At 45.3% G+C, this 19,745-nt stretch overlaps 1 protein-coding gene across 1 annotated transcript in view; it reads right to left on the minus strand.

The window, feature by feature from the left end:
* ATAD2 (ATPase family AAA domain containing 2) overlaps positions 1 to 19,745 on the minus strand; it is a 315,004-nt gene that overhangs the window by 155,344 nt on the left and 139,915 nt on the right. Inside the window, exons 17-19 of the mRNA XM_086966184.1 lie at positions 13,363 to 13,501; positions 12,205 to 12,391; positions 10,123 to 10,308 (exon numbers count right to left, since the gene is read on the minus strand). Of these exons, the coding sequence (XP_086822310.1) occupies positions 10,123 to 10,308; positions 12,205 to 12,391; positions 13,363 to 13,501 (512 nt within the window). The remainder of the gene's footprint in view (positions 1 to 10,122; positions 10,309 to 12,204; positions 12,392 to 13,362; positions 13,502 to 19,745) is intronic.

Here is a 19,745-nt window from a genome sequence, read left to right on the forward strand (position 1 = left end):
CCAACTTAGTCCAGCACCAGAATCACACGCATTCTGACAATTCCCCCCTTTTATCCCCCCCCATTCTCAGTCCTCACTACCCACCAATCTACTGCGCAGAACGTACTCCCTCTCTTAATTTAACGCCCCTTCCCCTTAACAGGATCATCTCCACTCCCACCCCCCCTCCTACTCTCAGCCCCTACTATCCTCCTTCCAACACAGCTACCAGTCTCCCAGCCTACACGTTGTCCCCCACGCCTACCGCCAATGCCCCCACCCATAACATCAATTTCCTCCCTATCCCCCAACAGTCCAGAACCTCTCACCTCCCTAACCCTATCCCACGCTCCAACACAACGCAGACCTGCTTGAACACCAGCCCTCCCCCTCGCCTGCACGCGAGCTCCCTGGCCAGCCAATCACCCCTGACTGCCACCCCCACCCCCACCACCTACCCTACGATGGAACTCATCATGGCCACCCTCACTCAGATCAAAGAAGACATCCAGGACATCAAAGAACGACTCTCCACATGTCCTACACACCACCCAGCCACCTCCACCCCCCATCCCAGCCTGCCTCCCTCCCCCCCGGCGGTCCCCCACCCTCACCACGCCCCACACCAGGCTTCAAACCCTGCTCATAGGCGCAGCAATTCCCGTAGTCCTCAGCATCGCCCCTGCAACGCCTCACACGTCCACACCTCCCCGCCAAATGTGTCCCCCACCTCTCAGGCCAACTCTCGCACTCAGCTATGCCCCAAGCTGACATCAATCCCAGCTCTTAATCGCAACAACCGCCCTCGCCGCACCCACAACTCTTCTTCTGACCTCGACACACTCACCCTTCTACGCTCCTATGATCCAGCCCCACAAACTCACACAAGCACCCCACACCGCAACATTCCCACGATACACCCAAATCCCCTTAGACCACCCACATTAAACAGCAGAGCCTCCATCCCCACTAACCTTAGAGAAGTCCCTCTCTCGCTAGAACAATCTAACACCCTCTACACACCCCGCCTCAAATGCGCGCTTCTCAACTGCAGATCGGCGACGAGACACTCAGCAGCCATTGCTGAACTCCTCTTATCGCAGGGCCTTGACCTAATCATCTTGACTGAAACGTGGCTAACTGAATCCTCGACACCCATAATGGACATTCTGGTTCCTCCCAACTTTCACATTATCAGGCTCGACAGAACAGGCCAAATAGGTGGCGGAATCGCATGCATATACAAGAACAACCTCTCTGTTCAGAAAGTCAATTCCACATCCCTGCCATCCCCAACATCCTGTGAATACATCTGCCTCAACATCAACAGTGAGGGCAAACCGATATGCACTCTGCACAGCATATACCACCCACCCAGGGACAACCTCACCTTCTCCCAACAAATCATGGATATGATCTCAACCAATTCCGGTCGCCAGCTCACCCAAATATACCTTGGTGACTTCAACCTCCGCTGGAATGACAGCAGCGATGCAGTGGTAAACAGTCTTAAAAATTTCCTCGATGCCCTGAACCTCACCCAAATATGCAACAGCCCGACCCATGAGAAAGGCTCCATCATCGACCTGATCATCTCCAAGGAGCAATCCATCCAACTTGAATCCATCCAACCTTGTGACTGGTCAGATCATCACATTATCACATTCTTTATCAACGAAAAAATCAAAGTCAACCCTGTGCAGCTCTCCAAGCCCAAGGTCTGGAAAAGAAACACGAAAAAGCTCAACCCTGGCTCTCTGCCCCCTAACAGCTGCAATCTCCTACTCCCTCCTGCAGGCGCCTCGGACATCCAAACCTTGACCGACCACTATCTCAACACTATGACTTCGATAATCAATGAGGCTGCACCTATGCAACTAAAAAGAGTCGCCACTAAAATCTCCAAACCATGGTACGACGGGAGTCTCAACGAAGATAGAAGAGACATGCGAATGGCAGAACGGACCTGGAGATCAGCCCCCTCTGCAATGCACCTAAAAGAGTTGAAGAAGAAGAGAAACGCCTACTTCAGGAAAATAAAACGCTCAAAATCGGACTTCTTCCGCCTCCAACTTAACCAAGCAAAGAACCGCCCGAGAAAACTGTTTGAGCTAATCAAATCACAATCCAAAGAGCTACCACAACCACTCAACACTGGGAATGTGGTACCCTCATGTGAAGACTTCGCTGCTTTCTTTATCCAAAAAACCGACAAAATAAAAAGCGATCTCCTCACTGACGCAAGCCTCTACTCCAAACCCAAATGCCCAGCACCCGTTGAACCAAAAAACAATGCGACATGGTCAACCTTTGACACATATTCGGAAGAAGAAATTGGCAAATTACTTAGCACCCTGAAACCTTCCAATCACCTCACGGACCCCCTCCCTGCCTTCGCAGTAAAAGACTTTACCCCACTGATTCTCCCTCTCTGGACTAAAATCATCAACAGCTCTCTCCAACAAGGAAGCATACCTGACTCCCTCAAAGTTGGTCAGGTCACACCTCTACTAAAGAAACCAACAGCCGACCCCGCGGATCTCAACAACTACCGTCCCATCACCAATATCCCCACTCTCGCCAAACTGCTGGAAAAATGTGCACAACTACAATTGACTAAACACATTGAGCAATTCGATCTCCTCAACCCTCACCAATCAGGTTTCCGAGCAGGACACAGCACAGAAACGGCTATGACTCACATAATTGACGACGCACTTCAAATGCTAGACCAAAATGACACTTGCCTCCTCATCCTTCTCGATCTCTCCTCCGCATTCGACACCGTTAAACATGAGAATCTAATAGAACTACTAAACAAAAGAATGGGCTTATCTGGAACTGTCCTCAAATGGTTCACTTCCTTTCTCCGCAACAGGACGCAGAAATTCAAGAGCAACAACCTGATGTCCACGCCAGTACCTGTAACGCTAGGCGTCCCCCAAGGATCTTCTCTATCCCCAACTTTGTTCAACCTAGTCATGGAACCGCTCACCACTCTGCTACAAGAATCCAATGTACACTTTCACATGTATGCCGATGACACCCAACTCTACCTCAAACTGCAATCTCCCAATGACATCCTGCTCCTGAACTCAACGATCAGATGCACCCAATCCTGGCTTGCCGACAATCACCTCAAACTCAATGCCCTGAAAACAGAGTTCCTTCTGATCGCACCTCCAGCGAAGATAACCACCACTCAACATTGGCTTAAACTCCTAACCGCACTCAATGTCCAACCCACCATCGTGGAATCAGCAAAATCTTTAGGCATAACACTCGACACCAATCTCAACATGCAGCAACATGTCAGCAAAGCTACAAAGGGAGCGAACTTCCAGATCAATACTCTGAGGAAACTTAAACCCTACCTCCCAGCCAAAGACTTCCAAACAGCGGTGCAAGCACTAGTCATCCCACGAATTGAATACGGCATCACCTCCCTCTGCGGACTCCCACTAACTACAACCGCACCACTAAAAGCATCTCTAAATGCTGCAGCGAGACTTATCACGGGGTCAAAAAAGCACTCCCACATCACCCCTGACTTGAAATCCCTGAATTGGTTGCCGTTTGAAGCCAGAATACATTTGAAAATAGCCTGCATGACACACAAGGCTGTACACCTAAACTCACCCGGCTACCTTGCTCAGAAATTGACAATCTCTGGGGGAACCAGAAACACGAGAGGCGCAAACAATCTTCTGCTGAAACCTCGAAGATTCCGGAAGGAGAAAACATACAAGCGCTCTTTCTCAGGAATGGCGCCTAGGATTTGGAACTCACTCCCTCCCGAAACCAGGCTTCTCTCTTCCACTACACTCTTCAAAAAAGAAGTAAAAGCTATCCTCATGGCTAAATTCACCTGTACTACTATCTCGAACCCTATCAACACCCTGCGATGATCTTTATTACTTGCTTGACCACTTATCTATTTGTACGAGCTGTCTTATCACCCACTTGACTGCTTTGCAGCCACCCAATTGTATTATTTGTATTGTATGATCTACTGATTTACGTATTTGACTTTGTTCCCTCATGTTCCCTTCTGTACTCTGTGAACTATCGACCTACCTATTTGACTTTGTTCCCTCATGTACTCTTCTATGTAAAGCGCTCTGATATCTGCAAAGATCTTGTTCGCGCTATATAAAACTCTGAAAATAAATAAATAAAATCTGCAGGCGTATACCGATTTTGTGGAGGGACGCCTGGCTGCCAGAATAACCACAGACTTTAGGAGGGAGGTCAAAAGCGGTCAACTGTCGTCGCTCAATCTCCACAGAAGGAAGCAGAGTGTGTCCGTTTCGGGTGGAGGATCATCCCCTGCAACTGAGACTGGTGATCCTCCAGAAGGGGCAATCGCATTGGAGGATCTATGCTCATGTGCAGAAGCTCGAGATACCAAACGCTACGTGCCCAGTCTGGAGGCACAAGAAAAACTTGCGCTCTCCCCATCGATGAAAGAGACCTTGTCTCATCTCCGAAAGGAGACACCACTTGTGATCCACAAGGCACCTCCAGGTGAGCTCGTCCACCCCAGTGTTCAGAGAACCAGCCAGGTGTTGAACCACGAAGGAAATGTCCTATTCCAGCCAAGCCCAGAGACACAGGGCCTTATGACAAGGAGTCCACAATCCCACTCCACCCTGTTTGTTGCAGTACCACATGGCGGTAGTGTTGTCCGTAAACACCTGTACCAGCCTGCCCTTTATTGATGGCAAAAAGGCTTTCAGTGGCAGTCAGATCTCCCGAAGCTCCAAAAGATTGATATGAAGTTTGGCTTCCACCGGAGACCAGAGTCCTTTGATCACCACCTCTCCCAGATGGCTACCAAGTCTCAGTAGTGATGCATCTATCACTACTGTAAGATCTGGGTGAAGAAGGGAGAGGGGTCTGCCCTTGATCCAATCGCGGTTTATTAGCCACCACTGCAGGTCTTTCATAGTGCCCTCCGAAATCTGAACCAGGTCGTTGAGATTTCCTTGATTCTGTGCCCATTGGAACTTCAGGTCCCACTGCAGAGCCAGCATGTGCCACTGTGCCTGGTTCACTAGCAGGATGCAGGAGGCCATGAGACCCTACAGCTTCAGACATTCTCACTGAAATCCAGGATGAAGGCTGAAACATCGGTATCCTAGCATGAATATCATTGACTCGCCATGGGGGAGGATAGGACAGAAACTGCATCGTGCCCATAAGCACTCCAATGAAAGGGAGAGTCTGAGAGGGAGGGGGTCAGGTGAGACTTCGGCACGTTGATCGTGAACCCCGGCGAATGCAGAAGCCTCGCAGAGTCTGGAGGTGGGAGAACAGTGTTTTGGGCGAGATAGGGGAAGACTGGAACCCCTGATCTCCGCAGATGGGCTGCGACCATAGCCATCACCTTTGTGAACACCCAAGGGGCACTAGTGAGGCCAAACAGGAGCCCTGCAAAATGAACGTGCAAATGGCCCACTGTAAACAGCAGGTAGCAACAATGGGCAAGCAGGACAGGAATATGAAAATAGGCATCCTGCAAGTCTAATGCTACCATTCAGTCTCCCAAGTCCAGGACTGACAGGACCTGAAACAAGGTGAGCATCCTGAACTTCTCTTTTTTCTGAGGAAGTAGTTGAGGGCTCTGAGGTCTAGGATAGGATGAAGGCCATAGTCTTACTTTGTGACCAGAAAATAGCAGAAATAACCAATGTTCTGGCCCAGGAACCCTCTCTATAGCTTCCTTGGCCAAGTGAGTCTTGAATTCCTCGCAGAGCAGGGCAAGGTGATCCTCAGTCAGCCAATCGGACACTGGAGGCACAGATGAAGGGGCAGCCTTGAAGGGGAGGGAAGAGTCCCTTCGGATATTTTCCGATGTGATGTTCCGTCAGTGGGGGTGATGACTGCGTACTCTGCCACCGATGGTCTGAGAATGATCCTGGAGGAATCAGACTAGGAAGGTTTGGCGGTGGAGGAGATCAATGTTTGGCTCAACTTCTGGCCTCTAAACCCATGGGGGTCGAGGTGAACCGTGTCCACGGCCTGCAGAGGCTGCTGAACTTGTGGGGCCCGCTTGCCAGAACAGGGTTGGCGCAGTTGATAGCCCCTTCCTTAGCCACAAAAGGAGTGAAATGCAGAAGCCGGCTGGATGGCTGTTGCGAGGCCCAAGGTCTTGGGCGTGACCCGCTAGTCCTTTAAGCACTCCAGGGCAGCATCTGCCTAGTCTCCGAAGAGACAGGAGCCATCGAAGGGCAGGTCCAGGAGGTTAGCTTGGATATCCCACCGAGAAGCCAGACGTTCTCAGCCAGGCGAGGCGATGGACAGCCATCGTTGCAGAAATCACTCTGCCCGGCGAGTCAGTCGTGTCCAAGCCACATTTGATGGCGAACTTTGCTGCATCTCTACCGTCGGAAATAGCTTGGGAGAGTAGAGCTCGGTCCTCCTACGAGACCATGGGCAGCACTTGTGCAACCGTGTCCCATATACAATGGGATGAACAGCCCAAAGGGCATGCAGTGTTCACCGACCACAATGCAAGACAGGCGGAAGAAAAATAATTATTTCCAAAATTCTCCAGTCTCTTGGATTCCCTATCCGGAGGGGAGGAAGGGAACGTGCCACAGAAAGTAGAAGCCTGGATCACAAAATTGGGTGGGGTGAGTGGGTGGTGAGGAAAGTTGTGTCACCCGGTGCAGGACAATGGCAGTGGGAAATCAAATCGTCCTATTCACAGGAGCCCCTGTGCTGGGTTCAGACCAGGTACCCAGGAGGACGTCAATCAATGCCTCATTTAAAGGCAACAAGGTTTCCGAGCTGGAGTCCCCAGGCTGCAGGACCTATGTCAAGAAGTTAGTCTTGACTGCCACCGTAGGGAGCTGCAGATCCAGGACCTCCACAGCTCTACGCACCACCATGGCAAATTATGCCCCCTCCTCCGTAGCCAAACTAGACAGAGGCAGCATGCCAGAGTCTGGGGAGGTGTCCAAACCACTGGCATCCTCATACCAGTCCATCTCTTGTGGCTGCTGGATTTCTAAGTGATCCTACTCCCCCTCCCAATCCACTTAATCCATCTCCTACACTTCAGGAAAGGGAAGGCTGAAAAACATGGCACCATACAGCTCAGTCGACGCAGGGGGACGTTAGACTTGCTCTCCGTCGTCGGGAAGGAGGATTGGGGAGGCGCCAATGAGGCTAAGGACCTTGGCGCTGGGAAAGGTCGTTATGGAGGTGCAACAGGCACCGCTCCGGACCCGCAAACAGGTCCAGTCGGAGGCTGTGTCCAGTGCCGCAGGCGCAACACCCACGGGGTCTCCTCCATTATCAGAGCCTGCGGTGCCCGAAGGCACGCCGCCAGGGTTAGGCCACCCAAATACGGCACACAGGGCATCGTAAAACTTTTTAAGTTGGGGAGGGGTCACTCCTGGCCTCAGAAAAGTAGGGAAACGCGGAGCTGACCCAGGCACCCACGCACCAGCGTGGGTCTCGATCGCCGAAGTTCCTCCCCGCGTTGCAAAACGGGGAGGGTGAAGTCAAAGCACGACATGCAGTTCTTCTGTCATAATGACAAACTGATAAATGTAATAGGCTGTAGTTTTAGTGCCTGTGCCACAATATTATGACATGCATGCTGGTAACCACGTGAAGGCACTCACTACTGGTCTACTGTGCAGGCAGCACTGTGCTGTATGTTTACTGTTCAAAGATGAATTATTAGATAAAATGCAGGCGTACTAATCACTGGGACCCCCGCCAAGCAGTTTTAAAATCACTTCCTTAACACTCTTCACTGCACACTCAGCGACATACCTGCTCCGCTGTAATCAGGCGTCGAAGCACACCCGGGACAAGCTAGGTGTCACTGGGTGGGCCCGATGATGAAGCATGCCACCAACTAGGTTGGTGGGTGAGGGCTTCATGAGCACACTTATCAGGTGTTCCTACCCCCTGACAAAACATACTTGAGTCCTTTACTTTTGGTAATTTCGTAATACATGAGCTAGTCTCCTTTTGATTAACCACATACAAAAAAAAGCCTGCAACATCGGCAATGTAGGAGCCATGTTAATACAAGTCTGAGAAGCCTGCAATTATCTCCACAACTGGCTAAGCAGGCATATTACGGAGTCTCTTAAGATCAGCTTTTTATAGTCCTCATTAACCCTCCCAACAATGTATAAGAGGTCAACTGATCAATTTGTTCAGGTTCGAGCTAATCTTCCAAACTAGAGAATGTTATCAATGAAGATAACTTTGTAAATGTAATAATTTTTTAAGCTATGTTTCTTTTCATAATAGCAAATGTATTAATTGTTATTGTAAATGCCAATATTTATAGAATTTGCAAATGTGACATCTATAGCATTAACATCTTTTTGTGACATTTGTAATACAGCTTGACTCAATCAACTGTACATTCCACGATGGCCATTTTGTGAAGGCTAGTCATTGTTGCAAGGTGTTTGGAAATTGCGGCGCAGTGTTGTGGCCATCCGTTACACTGTCAAATAGCCATATCAAGTGCAGTGCTAAAACTGATTGACAACCTAATAAAGGGCAACGTTGACATTTTAAGAATGCTCAAGGAATCGATATTTACAATCAATCAGACATCTGCCGATGGTGGTGTCTATTGACTCAATGGCGGACTGAACAGTGAGGAACTAAGAAGAAGCAGAATTACTTTGTGCAGTCCTAATTCTCGTAGTGTCTCTGTTGCGGAAAGCGGCTTGGAATGATTGGCAGGGGAGTGAAGGTAATATTAGAAACGACGTGGCAGTGGTTTTAAAAAAAATGCAGGAATTTGCGGGAAAAATTACGAAGCCCGGTGATGGCTATAGAATGTAATGTGGCCATGCACAGTAAGTGTGATACAAAGGAAGAGTTAAGTTATTACATTTACTGTGTAAGCTCGGGGAAAACCAATTAAAACATTGGAGCTTCGCAAGCCTGATTCGGAAGCCTGCAATTACAAGGGAGCACGGTTAGGGTGGAGAGTAGGTGCATTCTGAATAAGGAACCCATGGGATTAGGAACTCTTACTGGGGTGCCGAAAAGGAATGAAAAACCCGGGAGTCTGCAAGGGTTTGTGATTAATCTCTTAACAAGGAAGGTTGGGCGTTTTGGAGGTAGTTGCCGCTTCAGTTATGCGGTGATGACGGCAAACCTAAGAATCAACAGTAAGGTCTAATTAATTAAGGGCTTAGACGCAATTACATGGCCAAGGAGCTGCCAAAATAGGTGTCAGTTTACTCACTGAGTCAATGCTCAAGCAACTTGCTTTAGTGACTGCTACAGCCAAATGTGGGTCTGAGAGTGAGTCATAGACTGCAAACCGGATAATAAAGCCGCGGTACTCGGCACGTGATGTGGTGAAATGGGGAGGGGGGGGGGGGGGGGGGGGGGGGGGGGGGGAAGAGGGACGATGGCAGCCATCTTGTAAGGGAGCTAAATGCCAGAACAATGAGCAAGGTGTACTGTATAGTGCTACAAAAATTTGAAAAAAGTAGATTGCGAAGGCGAACCGCAACTTAATGCAAAGAAAGAAGGTTCAGTGAATAAGGGAAGGAGATGTTATGTAGTCAAGACATTCAGAACATGGTATACAATGTAAAACGGAGCTGTGGTTGTTATGAAAAATAGTGCATGGACGTTTAAAGTTTAGGGGAGGCACTAAGGTGAAAATGAAAACAGGGAAATTAATGAGGTGACATGATTAACAAGCTCTTGGCATTGCTGTGGGGAGGGGGGGAAGGGGGAGGAGAAACGCGAGACACGGCCTGGTGGCCGTGAAAGTACGGCCGGCCGGCAGTGAATAATTAGGGGAGGAGAAATGCCTCTTTAGGTTATCACCAATTGAAAATGAAGCAAAAAACTGAAGTTTTTCCTCTCAAGAATCCAGAGCACTGAATATTTTCCAATTTTTTTTAAAATAATTTTTAACAGGTCATAGGTTCAAACCTTTCAGGAGTCCACTATTGCTCAGAACAATATGCATGACTAAGTTCAGTAACATTTACAAACAAAAAACATATGCAAAAATTACTGGATAAGAGATTCACTTAAACCAAATATTAATCAAACTCATAAAAGTAGCTAATTTTACCTCTGAAAAAACATTTTAATAAGATAAATATCGACACTGCAATTTAAGGAACAAACCTCTTCTGGGAGATCTGAAAGCAGAGAATCAGATGTTGCAAGCAGCAAAATTGGGGTGAACGAAGGAATGTTTCTCAGTAATGTCATGAATGTAGCTTTAAGTGTGCATCCTACAGTTTCCCACCACATGTGAATATGTGGAATATACAGGATACTTGGAGCGGTCCTCTTCGCCTCACGAAACATCTGAAAAATATGCAGAGGAACAAATTACCATTATTAACACGGTTTGCTGCAGGACCTTCGCCAGTCCATCACAACTTAATACCCCCTATAACATCCAGAACAAAGAGCAACTAGGTTAGCAATTAGGATACAAGTGAAATATACTTGCAATCACATGTAATTCAGTCTCTTGGCTGAAATCACATTACCTGATCGTTTTCGCCACAAAGGATTCCAGGGCACTTACAGTAAAAAAAAGTGTTGCAGTATTTCCTCACCTAAAGGTTAATTTTCTTTTACTTGAAAACATCTGGAGAACTTAAACTTGATTAGAATAATTTAACTGTTAACTGGTTTAATGTCAACTTTTTGAAAGAAAATTTGAAAGTGACTGTGTTCTATTCATTCACTTATTGAGCAAAACCGCACTGTCTTACATCAGCCGCCAGGTTGATCTACTATCTCTGAGGAAATTCACAATCTGTTGAAAAGGTAGCTCATTTTGCTTGCAATGTGTAACACGTTCTTAAAAGTTGAGAAAGTGATCCACGTAACTTATTACAAAGCTGCCACCGATACTAAACTGATCACTGACAATGTTACTGTAGAGTCAAAGTGCCAGGATACCCTTTAGGTGACAGCTTGCGCTATACAAATGTGCAATACATACACACATACTGACCAGAGGCACAACTGTATCCAGTTGGAATTTTAAAAAGGTAATAGAGCAAGATAATCAGCAGACGATCCCTTACTTAAATGAACATGGCCCCCTTCGGACATTCTAAAATGTAGGAGCCTCTCAATTCTTTTTTTGTCACTCCTATTTTGCATATCATTAAGTCAATGAGAAATCTATCACCCTCAAAGGCTAACCAGAAAATGGAACATCCTGTAAATTATACTGCTACCCAACCAGCCTCTCACTGGCTAGTCGATTAGTGCCTTCGAACAACTTGTTCACTATACTCCTAGGACCAAGTGAGGTTTCAGTCCTTCTGCCTGCTTAATAGATCGCAAGTGTTTCTCTACTACCTTTCATATTTATGTTGGATGCAGCTGAGCACCCTCTTGACTACTAAAGCAAGCACTTGCAATGAAGAGTGTACAGAGTCAAGTGTAGGATATGGCAAAACTGTTTCAGATGTCCCTTCTCCTCATGCCCCAGGACGCTGGAAACTATGACCTCCTCTGTTCTGATTTCTGTTACTCAGCACCACTTACATACACAGCTGCTGATGTAGACTAGTAACCAATGTAAGCTGGTGCTCCTCAAGTGTTTTGGTAGGTTTTGTGAATTTGCATAGCGTGGCTAATCACCCGTAAGGATAAGGCGCAGAGCAGGGCAGACCTGAGGAGGAGATTATATCCATTTTGTTTGGAAGAACACAGTCTTATTAATCGAAAAATTCCAGTAAAGGGCTAAAACCAACTCCAGCATTCTTGGTTATTAAATATTCTAGAACTACTAAAGACTCTAAGGGTTTTTTTTTTTTAACTAATTTACAGATAGATCTGTTTTAAGGATTTACTATCTAACCATTGCTTTCCAGTCAGGTACATTTTTTTTTATCAAGTTTGAAATGTTTACTTTAACTGCTGGATTTCCTTACATATTATTTCCAAAAAAAGAGGGAGTTTGAGAAAAGACAATTACTGAAGTAATTTATGGGTTAAATATATGCAAGATGGAGGATAGGTTATTTGAAGCACAACCCATTAAAACCCAACACTAATATCCCAACCATCAAACATTGAAATACCCCAGAGTAGGATTCTATGATCAGGCAGCTGCTTCTTAGGACAAAGAACAATGATTTGGACTCGACCTGAACTTGCTTAGAAATTCTACCAAGTGGTTATAATAGAAATGGTACGTGTACACTTCTGTGCTACGAAAATTTATATTTATCGTACCTGTGCACATGTTTCTTCCGGGGATGTTGCACTGACTCCAAACAGAACAGCCAAATCTAGAGTGTAAACTGTGAATTTTTCCAAAGTGTGCAAAACAGCAGGTGCCAAGTGAGAGCCCTGTCCCTGATTTGGGTCACCACTTATGAGGAGTCTTGGTCTGTACGATGTTGGCTGGCGATGGGCACTTCTAAAGAAAGGTAAACAAAATATCAAAAGATTGCTAAAATTTTCAAAGGGACAACAGTGCAACATAGAAAGCACAGAACGTGGTCAAGGACAAATGGCAACATGACGGTACCACATAATATTAAAAATCAGGGAAAAAAATATTGAAATACTTAGACAGGAATGAAAGAAGAAGAAACTCTTAGGTAAATGAACAAGAGGATTTCTGAATATAAGAAAGATCTGGAAAACAGGTTGGTTGAGACATTAGAGCTAGGTGAACACCACAGAACTGAACCAATGCAGATTTTGAACAAACAGTATTACAGGTAAACATTTTATTCATTCAAAGCTGTCGAAATGTCATTCAGAGTGGAATGTTAATAGAACACTTTTCAAAGCGACAAATTCCGAAATAGAGCCCTGCAAAGTTCAGAAAACCAACCAGCTATGTCTTTAGAAATGTAAAGCTTCAACAACCCTTCCATCTTCTTGGGCTTAGATAGATTTTCTGGTGGAGCACTTTATATACATGATTTTGAAATGTTCTATAATACTGTGTAACCAACATTATCAAGCATGGTTACAATATCTTCAGGTTTCTTGCCAATAAATCAAATAAATAAAAAAAAGAAAAAAAAGAAATGCAAGGCTGCTTGGAAGCACAAATCACAAAATGCAGCACACAAATGGTCATGTTTATTTAAAAAAAAAAAGCAAATCCCAGTCCAGGAGGACTAGTGTAGATTAATTTTTCCTCTTCAGAATGTGATTTTCTGGGGCATGATTGAACTGCAGGACATGCATACGTAGTTACACAGGAGGGCCTGACTAAAAACAGGAACTCCACGGTGTTCAAAACAATTCAAGTTTGGATAATAAATAAGTGTGACGTGCCTCGAATGGTTGGACAATTCCCACGTTCATCTACAAACCAAGCTGTAATGGTCTAGCACAAGGTATTCTAGTTTAGTTATTGCTTTTACTACATACCTACTAAACTGAAGAAAAGGAGTATGCGTTTCCTTCTGCTTAAGGTTTGGTTGTTTTGGTGAGAGTCCATTTTCAAACACAGATGGTCCCTCATCATCACTGTACATCAAATCACTCTGAAACAGCTGATTCACATCATCTAGAAAGAAATGTTTATTAAATTCAATAGCATGGCGAGGAAACAGTATAACTGACCAGTCTGTATTTGCATTCTGAGCCTGGGACCTTAATGGAATAAGTATTTAAACTCAGAGGTAAAGTAATTTTAACTTGCAAGTACCAGTTCAGGAAAAGTGGCAGTAACAAGAGCCTGTGCAAGTATCAAAATATTCTTACAACATCCTTGCAATGTTAGACAAAAAGTCTTATCACGCCAAGGACGAAGGATAAATTAGGCATCCCAAGACAGCTAGAGATCTGACCACCAGTCCAATGCAGCACTTTCGCTTTACCTCAAGCAACTAGTGTGGAACTCGCACCCTCACAAATCAGAACAAGCTGCAACACAAGAAACTGATGTGGTCAAGTAGCCCCTTTTCAACACGAAACAATAATTAACTACAAATAATTAAGCCTTCTAAGAAGGTCGGTCGCTCTTGGACTCCTTACTTGATAACTTATTTTAGGACGGATCTTTTGCACAATAGAAGGGACTGCCAATCCAATGCACAGCAGAATACATCCTTCACTCTGCCTTGGCGCATCAAACCATTCCTCCCTCGTAAGTACTGTTCATCTTGAAGCAACATAAGCTACTGTGCTTTTTATTTACTTTAATGGTCACTATAGCAAGAAGCCAGCCCCAGATTCCCTCTCCATCACTTCAAGTACACTCCTTACTTTAGGAAAGGCTAGCGCTTAAAGTCACAAGCACATTGCTATCTTGATTTTGGCTCAACTGGTCCAGTCACCAGGCTGCAACTTGCATGCGAGTTGCATATACTAATGGAAAACATCTAGGGTACTCAAAAAAGGTTTTCAAACCAAATTTCATGTTGAGTGGGACAAGTCAGGGTACACATGGGGCAGATGAACACCTTTCTTGGTGAGTAATGTTTACCCAGGATGTGCATTGTTTGTGGCCCCAGAGAGCAGGGGCTATCTAACCAGGGACCCAGAAACATGTCTGGTGGTAGCTGGCTTCTTACAGCCGGATCCGGACAGACCACACCAGGGTTGGTAGGTTTTCATAAGGCACCTCAGAGTACATGTTTTAATAAATCTCACACTGTCATCAGTGTGGATTTATTGCAAGGAGATGTTTGGTACCGAACACTCCTGTGTTCAGTGAAGCTATCATGGTGCTGTGGCACGCAAGTTGTCAAGTTCCCAGCCCATGTACTCTCTATGGCTTCCCTGGCACTTACAATATTAAGGAATAGACCCTAATACTGTAGGGGCATATCCCCTCATGCACATATGCCCACACCTGGGATATAGTGCACCTTGCCTTAGGGTAGGTAAGGACTTCCCTCTAGCTTAGGCAGTGTGCTATCTCAACTTGGTCATTTTTTCACCTCACAGCTCATACCAGCTGCGGGGACAGTGGCCTGGTTCTAGTAGGGAATGGGGGGTGTCCCATTGGACAGTCTTCAGCTTCCAGGCCCTAGATATCCAGGGTACCACTTACTAGGGACTTACAGGGAGGCAGAAGTACCAATTGGGTCTTTAGAAAACAAGGGACCCCTATAGTAACAGCTAGATATAACATAGGGAAGTAGAAATAGTGTAGAAAGATTATAGCTAGATGCGGATATAAACCATAGCCTATTTAAAAAGAATACCTCTATATGTGAAAAAATACTATATTCTCATAGATAAGCCACCCTATTAAAGGCGATACGTACACACACAATTAAGTATCAAAACAAATGTATTTTCTTATTTTGTGTATTATTCATGATTTGTTTGAGTTTATCTATGAGAATGTAGTATTTTTTCACATATAGAGGTATTCTTATTAAATAGGCTATGGTTTATATCAGCATCTAGCTATAATCTTTCAACACTAGAAGTACCAATTGGGGACATTTTTGGAAAATGCTACTTACCAGTATGAATCTGTTCTTGGCATGTAGAGCTGCAGATTTGTACACTATGCATTAGATCGCCACCTGGTGTTGGTCTCGGATGATTGCAGGTTGTTGTCTTCTTAGAGAAGTCTTTGTAGTCGCGATATAGGTGTCTCCTCACTTGGACAATACTGCGCATGGGCATCGGCTCCATCCTTAGATTGGTTTTCGCCATGATGGAGTTAGTATAAGTGAAGAGAAAAAAAGGGATGTCCATGCGTGTGCATCATAGCATTTTCCGCTCGAGGCATATGAGCTGCAGATCGTACACTAATCATCGATTGTGCAGCAGTGTCACTTGTATCCATTGCAGTAATCTGAAATAGTGTTCTAAGGATAGCCTGGCCTACTGCAGCTTGCTGCTTGGCTTGCACATCAACACAATAGTGTTTAGTGAAGGTGTGTGGTGTAGACCATGTTGCTGCCTTGCATATGTCCTCTAATGGTATATTTCCTAAGAAAGCCTAGAGGCTCCTAGTTTGCGAGTGGAGTGTGCTCTATGAGGAACTGTTAGTGTACGTTTAGCTTTTTGATTTTATTTGTATACACTTTACAATCCACCTGGCAATCCCACCCTTAGAGATAGGATGGCCTTTGTGTGGAGGAGAGAAAGATACAAACAATTGTTTTGTCTTTGTAGCAGAAAGGGCCTTAGACACATTAGATGTTAAAAGAGCTCTGCTATACTACATAGATGGGACTAAATCCTTTACAGAGTCTGGGTTTTGGAAAACACAGGTAACTCTACAGATTGGTTTAGGTGAAAAGGTGTGATAACCTTTGGAAGAAATTTATGATTGGACCTAAGAACCACTTTATTAGGATGTATTTGAAAAAATGGTTCTTTTATAGTGAACGCTTGTATTTCACTTACTCTTCCGAGAGAGGTGATGGCAACAAGGAAAGCACTTTTCCATGTCAGGAATTGCAGTTCACATTTATGTAGAGGCTCAAAAGGGGGTCCCATGAGTGGCGTAAGGACAAGATTCAGGTTCCATACTGGAGAAGGTGGTAACCTGGGAGGAATTATTCTTTTTAATCCTTCCATAAATGCTTTGATTGCAGGTACCCTAAAAAGAGACAGGTGTTGAATGTTTTGTAAATAGGCTGCGATTGCTGCAAGATGTAGGTGGATGGAAGAGTATGCCAAATTAGACCTCTGTAGATGTAAAAGGTAACAAATGATATTTTGGATGGAAGCATCCAGTGGATCAATGTGATTATTTTTGCAATATATTGCAAATCTTTTCCATTTGGTGGCATAACACGCTCTAGTAGTGGGTCTCTCAGCCTCTTTATTGATATTCATGCAGTCTGGTGGTAGGTTAAGATAACCAAACTCTAGGACTTCAGGAGCCAGATCGCCAAATTCAGTTGGTTCGGGTCTGGGTGTCTGATTTCTCCATGGTTCTGTGTTAACAGCAGGGTTGTGAGCTGTAACATTTGATGTGGAACCAGAGAGAGAGATCTAGTAGTGTGGTGAACCACGGTTGGCGTGCCCATGTGGGAGCTACTATAATGAGCTTGAGAGACTGTTTGAGCTTGCGCACTACTAGTGGAATGAGGGGGGAGAGGTGGAAAAGCGTACGCAAATTTGCCTGACCAGTTCATCCATAGTGCATTGCCCTCGGACCGTGGGTGTGGGAACCTGGTGGCGAAGGTTGGGCATTTTGCATTTTCGAGGGTGGCAAACAGTTCTATGTTTGGATGCCCCCACCGTTGGAAGAATGGCTGAAGAACTTGTGGATGTAGTTCCCATTCGTGAATCTGTTGTGACTGCCGACTTAACAGATCCGCTATCTGATTGTGAACTCCTGGAAGGTGTTCCGCTAAAAGATAGATGTTTTGAGGAATGGCCCATCTCCAAATGTTCTGTGCGAGCTGGGACAGTTGCAAAGAGTGTGCCCCCCCACGTTTTTGTATATAGTACATTGCTGTCATATTGTTCGTCCGGATTAAGACAGCTTTGTTCTGTACTTGAAGTTGAAAAGTTTTAAGTGCTAAGAATATCGCTAGCAGCTCCAGATGGTTGATATGGAACAGTTTTTGTTGGTTGTTCCATTGACCTGGAGTAGTATGGTGTAGGAGATGGGCTCCCCATCCTGAGAGGGATGAGTCTGTTGTGACCACTATTTGTGGAACAGGCTCGAGGAACAGCCGTCCTCCTGTCAAGTTTTTGGTGTTCCACCATTGCAGAGAGTGATGCGTCCGGCTGTCTACCAACACCAGGTCTGTGAGCGGACCTTGAGCCTGATTCCACTGTTGTGCCAGACATTCTTGTAATGGACGCATTTGCAGTCTTGCATGTGGTACTAAGAAGATGCAAGATGCCATCATGCCTATTAATCTCATGAACACGCTTGCTTGGAGAGACTGTTGATGTTGAAAAGTGGAGACTAAGGCTTGAATGCTCTGTATTCTGGCTGGACTGGGATACACTAGAGCTGTAGATGTGTTTATGGTAGCTCCTAGATACTGATGCACGTGCGAAGGCTCTAGGTGCAACTTTGTGTAGTTGATCGTGAACCCTAAATTGTGCAACAGCTGAATTGTCTGCTGTGTCTGTTGTACACATTGGTGGAATGGTTTGCCTTTTATGAGCCAGTCGTCCAGATAAGGGAAGACATGCATCTGTTGTCTTCTGAGATGTGTTGCTACCACTGCTAAGCACTTTATTGTCACAACAGCACCACCGGTGTTTACAAACGGAAGGACTTTGAACTGATAGTGTTGTCCTTGTATTACAAACCTTAGGTACTTCCTGTGAGCAGGATGTATTGGAATGTGAAAATAGGCGTCCTTCAGGTCTAGCGTTGAAAGGAAATCGCCTTGTTGCAGTAGTGGGAGCAGAGTTATCATATGAAAATGATCTGATTGTATGTAATAGTTGAAGGGCCTGAGGTCCAGAATTGGTCTTAGTGTCCCGTCTTTTTTGGGAATTAGAAAATACAGCGAGTAAACCCCTGTTCCTTGTTCCTCTAATGGGACTAGTTGAATAGCATCCTTTTGTAGAAGTGCTAGAACTTCTTGTTGAAGCAGAGTCAGGTGATCTGTAGACATAGAACGCTGCCTGGGTAGTATGTTTGGGAGGGTGGGGGGCGGAGGGAAGTCACTGTTTAGTTGTGGAAGAGGAGCGATTGTTGGTGTTACCGCAACTTCTTCCCTTGCCAATATTGCCTCTGTATCCTCCTCTAAAATACCCTTTGTTGGAGGATGTTTGTGTTTGCGTCTTGAAAGAAGCTGTGGTATCAGCTCGTTTGTTTGGAGCCTCTATAAAAGAAGCGACGAAAAGAACCTCTAGTCTGTGTGGATTGTAGAGCTCCCATAGACTTTGCAGTGTCGGTCTTTTTTCATTTTCTCCAGTGTAGGGTCTACTTCTGGGCCAAATAATTGGTTTTGATTAAAAGGCTGGTTTAAAATTGTGGTTTGCACCTCTTGTTTGAACCCTGAAATGCGCAACCACGCATGCCTTCGTAGTATGACACTAGTATTTACGGCTCTAGCTGCTGTGTCTGCGACATCTAGTGCACATTTTATTGAGGCATTTGAAATTAGTTTGCCTTCTTGTATGAGCTCTGTTGCCTGATCTTTATATTTATCTGGGAGGTGTTGTAGTAGTGTCTCCAATTGGCCGTAATGAGCTCTGTCATAACTTGAGAGAAGGGCTTGTGTATTTGCTATGCGCCATATATTTGTAGCTTGTGCAGCTATTCTTTTACCCGACGCATCAATAACTTTGGATTCCTTGTCAGGTGGGGGCGTTTCACCAGAAGTCTGTGAATTCACCCTTTTTCTCGCATTGGACACTGCTAATGAGTCTAGTGGAGGATGTCCTTTAATATAGGTTGGATCAGAGGGTGCAGGCCTATATATCTTTTCTATTGTTGGATTTAGTACCCCAGTGCGTACAGGATCTTTGAATATCTCTGGAGCATGTTTAATGACTCCTTTTATCATGGGAAGAATTTGAGTAGATGTGTGATGGCTCAAATGTATCGAACAGAAAATCTTCCTCAATGTCATCAGAGTGCATTGTAACATTGTGGTAGAGAGCAGCTCTGTGTAAGAGGTGATTAAAACCAATGTTGTTTTCTGGAGGAGAAGGATTTGACGGGTATAACTGTGGATCAGGGACGTCGGGCACATTATGTGGTGGGAAAGTATAGATATCCTCATCTAAAGGATATGTATTTGGGTCTGCATGTGGATCTTCTCCCACACCTAAGTCATACTCCTCATCAGTTTGTGGTGAATGTGATGATGCAGGAGAGGGGAAAGGTGAGATTTGAATGATATGTAAGGAGGGATAGG

Source organism: Lissotriton vulgaris, chromosome 4_1 (genome assembly GCF_964263255.1).
Source record: "Lissotriton vulgaris chromosome 4_1, aLisVul1.2, whole genome shotgun sequence".
Lineage (NCBI taxonomy): Eukaryota > Metazoa > Chordata > Amphibia > Caudata > Salamandridae > Lissotriton > Lissotriton vulgaris.